This window comes from Centroberyx affinis, unplaced genomic scaffold, assembly GCF_046629955.1.
Source record: "Centroberyx affinis isolate AG114_WGS23_722 - 3 ecotype Tasmania unplaced genomic scaffold, CSIRO-AGI_Caff_v1 ptg006994l_1, whole genome shotgun sequence".
NCBI lineage: Eukaryota > Metazoa > Chordata > Actinopteri > Beryciformes > Berycidae > Centroberyx > Centroberyx affinis.
In genome coordinates, this window is record NW_027283541.1 from 13,288 (window position 1) to 24,289 (window position 11,002).

Genomic DNA, 11,002 nt, shown 5'->3' on the forward strand with positions numbered 1-11,002 from the left:
AATAACGCCTTTATTCCATCACTATTACTCATATCAACCTTATTCATGTCATTATTCATAACCCACAAGAACGGAAACTAGTTTTTTCCCTCCTGTGCTGCTGAGCCCCCCTGGTCTCAGCAAAATAAAAAGCCGTTCCACCTTAACTAGTGCACACATCTCTATCGCCCGGCCTTCCACATCTGCCCAATGAATCAGGAGCGGATGCGATGTATCCTTTTTCAGTGGAGTGAATGGCCAATGGGAGTTGGCTTGTCGAGCAAACACTGAGCCCTGCGTTCCCATTCATTCAGTGCTGGACAGGCCCGCAGAGCTGGAGAGAGCGCACCGCCGTCTGCGACCCGCCGAGGCTTTTTTTTTGCACAAGAGCGCATATTCCCCGCAACAACAAACAGCCGAACAACTAAAACTCACTTTCCTCCGTGTCTCTCCACAGATACTCGAAGAGGGGAAACTCTTGGATATAAGCTCACTTGTCTCCGAATTTCTTTTTTTCCTCCGCTCCGAGACATTTTTCTCATTTCTATTTTACAACACTTCCTACGGGACTTATAACTGGGTTGTCTTGTCTAAAGATCGGCCTCCAAGTGCGCAACGTTTCTCCGGGTGCCTTTCCTCTCTCTTCCATCAAAGCTCCTCCGTGGATTTACTTTATTTTATCCTGGGACGAATGCGTGCGTAACCCGCACTGAACTTTGATAATTAACGAAGAAAAGGGAATAACGCAAAGGATACACTCGCACTTGGATTAATAGGCTGTCGCTGTGAATGTTATGCATTAGATCTTAGCGTTTGGACATTGCCTCTTCCTTTTGGATGGAGTTTTGGTAGGCTATGGTTGATGGATTCGACGTTATGGATGGTTGCATATAGGTACGTATCCCCCCTTACTATTTAACAATTATTTTACGCATCTGATTTGAGTTTTATAATATTTGTTGCCTAATAGTAGCGCACGGACCGACCCTATGCGCCACTTGGCGATGGGGTCTAAATGTTTCGTTACATTGGTGCACAAAGACTAGGTTTGCCTTGTAATTTTCTGTTTGTATGGGAAAACACCGCCAGTTAGTTGAATTTATTGCGATTAGTTTCTGAAGTTGATGAATTTCCATGCCTGCGTCCCTCTGTCGCTCTGCTGTAACAAACACCCCTCCCCCACGGCGGTTGTTTTCATTCATAAGTTTTTCCCCGTCTATTTGGATGCGTCCTCTAATGTCTCTTGATCTCCAGCTCTGTGGGTTTTATAGCGCCCTGGTTTTATTATTGCGCTCAATGTCTTCTCCTTTGAAAGCGCACAGTGCGGATAATCCTATTTATTGTGCGCCCTTTGACGCGTAGACTCATAAAAAATAAGAGTTTGTGTTTATTTGCAAAGAGTAGCAATATTGATCACAGGGTTTTTGCTGCAGTGTTTATTCCTGTGAGGTTTTATTTCTGTTTCACGGCGCAGGCAAGCCTTTCATTTTTTGCAGGCTGTGGAGGTTTTGGCCTTGTGCAGATCGGCATTGCTTCATAACATCCCCGAAGGCTCGAACCCAAATTCCTGATGTTGTTTATGGCACAAAAACATAAATTAGGCATACTGTAGCTTTAAATCACCCGTCAAAACGTGTCTTGGTCTAGCCCGAAGTGAAGCTCTAATCAGGCACAACAACTTTATCATCCAGTGTTAGGTTCGGTATTCTACAAAAGTCTGAATTTTGTCGGGACTTGGTCTGACCTTAGTTTTTTTGCTCTACTTTTGTCCCCATTTCCCTGAAATCCTTTTTGGTGTAGTAATAGAATACTAAGTGAGGCAGCTCATTTAGTTCCCTTGGATCGTGTCCTCATTTCGTCGCCGCGGTGCATTTAAATGTTAACTAGTCATACAAATGTAAATGAGGAGGGGAAGTATTTGTAGGGCCTACTGAAGTTTAGATGTGTGCGTATTGGGGAGGAAGGTACAAAAAGTCTTGTTAATAGTCAACTTTTTCCCCCGGGTTGCCTCACTTAGAGGGATCAAATGTGACATATTGCAGTGTTGACAAGATGAAAACAGTGGGCCTGCATTAACTTTATCTAGACCCTCAAATATTAAAATAACTGAAGGAGCTTCACAAGAATTCTTAAAACGTTTCAAAACTACTGGTTTCACTGCTGAAGTGTATTTCATATTAGATGCTTGTGTATGCATGATGATAATAATGATAATACTGTTAGGTTTTCACTTGGCTGGGACTTGTCTTAGCCCCCCTTCCATCAGGACGTTGTCTGTTTGCCAGCTCTGCCGTGTTTTGGCTCTTTCTGATGATGTGTCCCTCCCTGCCTCCCTCTGTCTCTCCCTGGCCTCTCTCCCCCCTCTGGCAGGTTTTCCGATGCATGCCAAGTCCACGGTGAATGTCGGAAGTGGTGATCCCCCCAGATGGAGCTCCAAAGTCAACATGGCCCCGGCGGTTCATTAGTGGTGATCCAGCAGCCTTCCCTGGAGGGCCGGCAGAGGTCGGATTACGAGCGGGAGCTCCAGCATGCCGCCATTCTCTCCCTGGACCAAATCAAGGCCATCCGCTCCAGCAACGAGTACACCGAGGGCCCCTCGGTGGTACGGAGGCCCCCTGCGCCCCGCATGGCCCCCAGGCCCCAGGACAAGCAGGAGAGGACTCACGAGGTCATCCTCGTCAATGTGAACAACAACTATGAGCACCGGCCTTCGGGCCACCACCACAACAACCACCACCACCACCACGTGGGGGGCGGCGTGGTAGTGGTGTCCGGGGGACAGCAGTACGGTGGCTCGCGGGCGCCGGGCCTCAGCCGCTCTACGAGCACGGGGAGCGCCGCCAGCTCAGGCAGCAACAGCAGTGCCTCCTCTGAGCAGGGACTCTTGGCACGCTCGCCCCCCACCAGGCCCGGCGTGAGCTTACAGCACCACCACCGAGCGGAGCGGCCCGTCCGGACTCAGCCCAAGCCCAAAGCCGTTTTACAGCCTCCGCCGGAGGCTCCGCTCAAGCCCTTGGACAAAGGGAAATCAGACTCGACCGGCACCGGCAACGGGGCGGTGGCCGCCGCTGGGCACCAGTTCATCTGCGAACGTTGCGGGAAGTGCAAGTGCAGCGACTGCACGGCTCCCAGGAGCCTGCCCTCCTGCCTGGCGTGCAACGGCCAGTGCCTTTGCTCGGCGGAGAGCGCGCTGGAGCACGGCACCTGCATGTGCCTCGTCAAGGGCATCTTCTACCACTGCTCCAACGACGACGAGGGGGACTCGTGCGCCGACCACCCCTGCTCGCTGTCGCGCTCCCACTGCTGCTCGCGCTTCCTGTGCATGGGATTAATGTCGGTACTCTTCCCCTGTCTGCTATGCTACCCGCCTGTCAAGGGCTGTCTGAAGGCGTGCCAGGGCTGCTACGACCGGGTCAACCGGCCCGGCTGCCGCTGCAAGAACTCCAACACTGTCTATTGCAAACTGGAGAGCTGGGCCCCACAGACCCAGGAGAAACCCTCCTGATTGCCCCTGTGTGTTTGTGTTTGCGTGTGCGCGGGAGACTCTTAATGCGGATCTGACGATGATGATGATGATGATGATGATGATAATGATGATGATGATGATGATGATAGTCACGAATTAATGTTTATCAAACATTCTAAGCACCTCCCACCCGCCTCCCCTCCTCCGCTGCGGAACCCTGCTAAGGAGCTAAGCAAAGGAGTAACGAAAACCACTCGATTATTTTTATTTTTTATTTTTTTTGGATCAGGACCATGTTTTTACAGACCAGTGTTTGCCTTAACTGTTTCTATGTCTATCCTCAGCTCCTCATTAACACTATTTTTTTATATATAAAGTTTTTCTTCCGTTTTAGGTAGGCGGTTTCCTCGGGCCTTAATGCCCAGTGGGAGCCGCCTCTCACCAAATCTGTGAAGGACGATCTACTATAGGGCGATTATGTAGCTGTTACCAGGTATTCATAGCAAGCAGGTGTGTTTGAATTATCGGTTGCTACCACACTAAAACCGTGGTTCCTATGCTCATGTTGCATTAACGAAAGCACATCCATCTCATAGTATTTTTTCTCCACTTGGATATGTTTCTCTCCTTCCACCCATCTGAACTCTTCATACGCATTCTGTGGCATTCTCCCATGTTTTTTTTTTTTGTTTTTTTTTTGTATGGTTTTTTTTTTTTTTTTTTGGTTTTGTAAATTGTATGCTCAAATCCATAAGAGGAATTCTGGCTATTTTTTAAAAGAAAAAATGTCTGTTAAAACATTTTTTTTGTTGTAAAAAATATTTATTATGTGAAGCTCTATTATTTTATGATATTTATTGCAAAAGACAGTCTTAAATTTACTCATGTCTGAATATAACAAAATATCAAATACTTACTGAAAAATTAAAGGGTGGCACAAAAGAAAACTATGTTAACTTTAATGCAGAAAATATATTAATTAATGAAAAAATAGTGCTGTCTGGTGTCTTGATTGTGCTGGTTTGAACACAGAGGAACAGCAACTGGCTTGAGGAACCAACAAGTTCTGGTTGACAACTGATTTCAAGGGAATGCAGCTCTTTTTCTGAGTTTGAGCGCATTGGTGAACAGCAAATTACTGTTCTCTCTCTCTCCATGTGTGTGTGTGTGTGTGTGTGTGCATGTGTGTGTGTGTGTGTTCATCATGGGTGTGGAATTCCTGGTAAAATAGGAACTTTTCTGCAGTGAGCAGAAACAGCTTGTAGCTCGAAATTTGGCTGTTTACATTCTTGGAGGGCTTCTTTGCCGCGATTCTCCTCGCTAACCTTGAAAGCTAAACAATACAGGTCATTGACACGATTAGCCCCGAAGCTGCTAGCATCAACAGAGCCTCCGCGTTTCCATGAGTTATGCTCACAGGAAGTAACTCCACTTCTAACCCCCCCCCCCACTCACACCAGCCAACAAGTCACCACAAAACTATGTGCTGTAGCTTATTCCCTGGGCTTTAACATGGCTAGATCAGGATGTTCCCAAACTCCCAAATGGTCTCCATATTGCGGAGCCCACAGTGTGTGCCTTGAGAAATGAGAGCCACCATTACGACGAGCCGGGGCCACCTGTTCAAAGATAATAAACCGGGCTATCAATGCTGGGCTTTTATGGCGTGGTTCCTGCACTAAAGGCAACGATGGGGGCAAATCCAGCCCCCACCCCACCCCACACCACACCACACCACACCCCCCCCCCCCATTTGGCCGCCTCTTTTTGTCAGTGAATTTATCACTCGGGAAGTCCGCTGACCCCCCCAGCCCCCAGGGGATGAGATCATCACTTTGAAAGTTGGTTGGTCAGGCAGAAACGCCAATAGAGGAGGGGGGGGAAACACAAGCTGCGACCAGGAAATGCACTGGGACACGGCAAAGAAAAAAACATACTCATGCTTAGGTTTGGAAGCTGCAGCATGGACACAAAAACGGAAATCAACCACATGCAACTGTTGTGTGCATGCAAGAGGGCTGTGATATTTGGATTGAGAGCCATGGAGATTCTGTGTGTAGTTTTGCTAAACAGGAGTATGAGTCTATTGACTTAACACAAGTTAGAACCCTACAGTTAAAGTCTTGGCTAGTAAAAGGTTTGGTGAAAGTACTTCAGAGACAAGAGGCTAATGGTAAACATCAGCACAAAGGAAGTATCTAGTTGCCTTTGTCATTTAGCTGACTAGGCTTTCACCAGGACAGACTGGCACAGTCTTATTCCAGTTGGTCAGCAGTTTGCATCAAATGAACCATCCTTCCAAATGGGCCCTCTGTACTTAATGTGCTTTTCTTTCCTTTTTGGTGGAATGTACCTTTTGTTGCCCTGAATAGTTAAGAGTGGATTAGCGATTTGTCAATTTCCTGTTACCTTTCAGAGCTGCAATTCGAGCCCCATTTGCTCCTGGCTCCTGGACGATCGCAAACAATAGGAGGCCTCTTTTTTCAGGTTTCACTATAGTTCCCCCATACGGGCGAGGGGGGGTGGAAGAGATCTAAACTGTATTCAGGAGGCGGTGAACAGGAAGACAATGTTTACTTGATATTTTCCAGCCTAATCCAAATAAGGAAACGTATCCTACTCCCACCATTTCCAGAAGTTGGCTCGGTTAAGTCCCTTAAAATGTCCCTCACATCTCTGATCTAATCGGCTGAGGTGTCTAAAATAACGTTTCAAGGCCTCTGAATAGTTTCTTTCACTTTTCAGTGACTCTGCCACGTGAACCGCTCTGCAAATGCGTCACGTTTTATTCATCAACGGGCAACCTCTCCGCTGCAAAAAAGTGAAATCTGAGTCAGTATTAAGTAATTCAATGGCAGAAGTGGTCACAACCCCCCCCCCCCCCCCCTCCACCTCCTCCTCCTCCCCCTCCTCCTCCTTGCACTTGTTTCAGAGTAAATTTAGCAGCTCCACACACCCACGTAATGCTATTTGGAGTTGTCAGGCTTGGCGGGTCCCTTGCTACAGCTTTGGGTTTTTTGGGGCCGTGCAAGTGCAAACACGCATGACTACCAAGTGAGTCATGGTGGAACCTCCAACCCACACATCGTACCGGGGCAGTCCTTTTCTTAGCCAGGGCGCTGCTGACGGCACGGCCGCGGTGCAGCAGGATACTCTATAAACAGTCATCCTCCTCCACAGCATTCATCACCAAAAGGCGAGCTTCAGCTTCCCTCCGCCTCCTCATCTGGTTTTCATTATTTCCCCTCGTGGCATATAAATAGAAATTAGCAATCAGGGGGAAACGTGGGGGCGGTGGATTTTGGAGAGGAAGGCGGACTTTTTTGGACTTCCACGTAATGACCAAAGTTTATGGAAGTTATCTTCTCAGATATTTGTTTTTGGATTTGGAGAGCTGGAGCCACATGTGAGACTTGTTGCTCTGGTGTGTTTAGAAGCTGCTCCAACATCCACTCTCACCAGGATTAAAATGAGATTAAAACAAGTTAAGATAGCTAAAAGAAAAGATGCAAAACAGGACCTGATAATGTCACTACCTACTATGTAAGGAAGTATATTGCTGTTGTCAGGTGAAAACCTTGCATGTCCAAAATGTCAAGTTTTCAGGAAACAAGAAAAGCAGCCTTATTTTTAGCTTGACCACTATGGATTTTGGAGTTTATCTAATTGGTTTTCATGGGTTTTTCATAAACCCAAGGGTTGTACAATTTTCTCAACCCATAGAGGAACATGTAATCCTTCAATTGAAGTTAAAACATAAAAATCACCAAAATTGGAGTTGTGAGGTTTTCACCCAACAGTGACAATATTATGAAGGTTTAACACAAGAAAGGCCAATGGCTTTTGTGGTTCTAAGAGAGGTCCAGCAAGCCATCAATTGAAAGAGGTAAATATAATTATAACTACTACTTACTTGCATGATTTTTACATATCTAACTACACTGGTTTGTATAGAAAGTGTGCCAAGGCAAAGCCATGGAGGGATACTTTGAAAGCTAAAATAAATTCAAAAACGCCCGTCAATCAACAGCAGCAGTTAAGAAGGATGGTGAACTGTATTTCACACATAAAAAGCAGGTAAAGGGTGTGTTTAGGTGCTGCTGCTGCTCACTGTTTGTCAGGCCGGTGGAGTGTTTGAGGACAGACAGTCATTTAGCAGCCTCCTTTCCTCCTCAGGAGCCGTAAAGCGCCTGCAGGGACGACCCGGTGTTTTATCAGGTGTCGAGGGCTATTCAAGATGGAGGTGTTTCATTGGGGCTTGAGCCTCTTAAGCATTTGCTCCTGGGTACACACACACACACACACACACACACACACACACACACACAGGGGGAACTTAGTGTAAAACTTTCACACATCCCCTCCCCAACCTGCTATGTGTCTATGCAGCGTTACTAGCTATCTGATACCGCATTCTTCTCCGAGCCCCCTTCCTGTCTCTTGTCTTTGTCTGCCATTTTATGGACAAAGGCCAGTAGGGGATGAGGAGGAGGAGGAGGAGCAGGAGGAGGAGGAGGCCCAGGGATCAATACAATACACGACCCTTGGCAATCATTCAGTAGGATCCTTTTGTAATTAATGGCCAGGCGTTATTTTCGGAGAGAGACAAGATTTGCGCTTGATCAATGGCTTCTATTTCATCAGGCCGATTGACTCATCAGTATTCAAAGTGTCACTTCCTTCCTGCAAACTTAGCGGAAAGCCTTTGCCAGCTCTCACAGCCCCAATAGACGGGCCTGTGATTTTGTATTCCGCCGGCTAATTAAATCAGCGGGGTGTTTGTCTCCGTGTTTCTCTTGTTGGAGACTGTTGCTGGAAACGGCCAGTTGTCAGGAGTCGTTAGATTTGACCCCCCCCCCCCCGAATAGGCTTAGAAGGTTCAGGAGATACCAATGCCTGTTTTTTTTTTTCTAGCAGGGGATATCGCAAATTGACAGTTGGCAAAGACAAACAAACTGCAGGGAAATTACAAAAGATGAGGCCCCGCCGTTCACGAATCGCATCTCAATCTTGAAACACATCGTAAGAAAAGTCGACATTGAAGAACCGTCCATGAGAAAGTTTCCACACTGAAGAATATGCTTCTGTCTCCTGTTGACCCAACGCTGCTTTAACTTTTCCTCAGATGGCCTAACTTTGACAAGATCATGTCCTTGTTCCTGTCTTAACTGCCCCGGGGGACAGTTTGTGTGTGTGTGCTGCATTCCAGGCCCCCTACAAGCACTTTTGTCTGTTTTTCCCCTTGATATCTTGGTTAAAAACATGCATCATATAAACAACCATACGTTAGATAGATAGATAGATAGATAGATAGATAGATAGATAGATAGATACTACATTCATAGATAAATAATTACTGAACAAACAAATAATTCTCCTTTTGTTAAGTGTGTGTGTGTGCGCATGTATGGCTGTTTAGACGGAAGAGGAGGAGGAAGGGAAGCTTACTCTCTTTCTTTTTGACCCCCCCCCCCCCCCACCTCTCTTCTTTCCCTCTTTTTTTTTTGCGAGATTAGACTACGCATCCAGACAGATGGTTCCCGTCTGCTGGCTTTTTTCAATTCACTTCCTCTCCTCACAGACAGCCGCCCTTCCCCCCGCTCGCTCACTCGCTCTCTCTCTCCCTCTCCCTCCCTCTCTTTCTCTCTCTCTCTCTACCCCCCCCCCCCCCCCCCCCCTTCCTCCTCCCTCCCCCCTCCCCCTCCAACGGCTCCTCTGTTATGTGGCTGGAAATAATCTTTTATTGCCCAGTTGTTCGGAAGTGACCTCCTGCCCTTGATTAGATAGGGCCAAGTCCTATCACACGATTGTGTTTGAGCTGGCGGTCCGGCCCCCTCCCCCCCTCCCTTCCACCTCCCCCTCCACCCCTCTCACCCCCCCCCACACACACCCCTTTTCACTGCCAGGGCCTTGGTGATCCTGTGTGAGGGGACAACAATGGGGGGCTTTAGTCCCGTCCGGCTCTTCTCGGCTGGGGGCAGTAGGGTGGGGGTCAGGAGGGATTTTTTTTTTTTTTTTTTTTTTCCATCAGTCAGTCAGTCAGTCAGGGGGTGGAAGTTGGTGGGCGGGGAGGTTGCTACACGCCCCCCCCACCACCACCCCCCCCTCTCTCCACCCAACACCCACTTCCCCCCACATGCGACAGTTAACCTCTCAGTTGCCGGTTTGCTCACCCTTCGACCCTCCAGCCCTCCTCCTTCCTTTCCTGGTCTCACACACACACACACACACACACACACAGACACACACCTCTCTCCCAGACGCAGATAGACTTTAATCTCCTGCGCTATCAGTGGACCTTTGAGTCTGCTGTGTGGTCGACAGGTGGGCTCGCCGAGATATTTCGGCCTTTGTTGAGCAGTGGATCTGGCCGGTATTGATCCTTAAAGACCCGCATTACCTACAAATATTCAGCTCTGATCAAAGACAGAAGCACATTCCAAAATACCAATTCCTGGTATTTTGGAATTATTCTGGCTTCGGGCCAGATAAAGGTTTTTTTGTTTAAAATGTGCAACTAATGTAAGGATAGTCACTCATCAAGCCTGAATAATAAAGTACTTGTATCTGCTTTGATATGACGATGATGATATGAGGTTTTCTTTTAGGAATGAGAGAAGAACATGAGGTCAGAACTGACATGGGGTCAGTTCTTATATGGAGATATAAACAATAATCAAATGTATCTTCAGAACAGCTTTAATTTCTGCTTTTTTCCCTTAAATGACCCTATCTTCATATTCAGCTTGGATCAGTTTGGCACTATTTACTATGATGTGGTAAATAGTGAATTCATTTGTGTCTTACAGAGTTCTGTTACATTTACATTTTAGCCATTTAGCTGATGCTCTCGTCCGGAGCAAACAGTCAAATATTTCACACTTTTCCTTTGCTTTGACATCTTATATTTCACTGACATGTTCCAATAACACAGAAACCATTTAAACTAATCTCCCTGGGTGAGAAGTCAGTAGTTTCACCATATGAGGCATGATGAACCTAAAACTTTGGCTCTGTTTCCACTGTGGTTGTGCACTTGGATTATACAACCACAGAAACTAGTTTAATCATTTTTAACAGCGTATTTAGCAATCAAACTACCTCCCTCAAAGGAGTGACACGGGGGGAAAAGTCTACTGTAAACTATGTTCCTAACTTTAGAGTCAGTTTTACAGCAGTTGCACAGCTCCGGTGGATATGGGGCCGTTTTCTGTGCCGTCTTGTTTGTCTCCTCGTCCTCTGGAGCTGTAAACCCATAACAAAACCCTCGGTGTCCAGTTTCACTCTGGGAATGAAGGCCAGGCTGTGTGAATAGGGGAGAATAGACAGGAAGACAACTCTGATTACCTCCATAAAGGAGCTGACCTCATGTCGCTCCCTCTCCTTCTTCTCTACCTTGATAAAGAAGCATTTACATTTTAGCCATTTAGCTGACACAGACAGACTTATAATAAGGGATGTAGTGTAGGGGAAAGAGTTTAGCACTTTTTTAGGCTGTCATAAATCTATAAGACATAAATTAATGGTATACATCATAGTAAGTCATACCAAACTGAT

At 46.8% G+C, this 11,002-nt stretch overlaps 1 protein-coding gene across 1 annotated transcript; it reads left to right on the plus strand.

The window, feature by feature from the left end:
- The first annotated feature begins 237 nt into the window (after positions 1-237).
- spry1 (sprouty homolog 1, antagonist of FGF signaling (Drosophila)) lies at positions 238-4,404 on the plus strand. The gene is made up of 2 exons (XM_071513324.1): positions 238-873; positions 2,350-4,404. The coding sequence occupies exon 2, from the start codon at positions 2,405-2,407 to the stop codon at positions 3,482-3,484; it is 1,080 nt and encodes a 359-aa protein (XP_071369425.1). The 5' UTR covers positions 238-873; positions 2,350-2,404; the 3' UTR covers positions 3,485-4,404.
- The last annotated feature ends 6,598 nt before the right edge of the window (positions 4,405-11,002 follow it).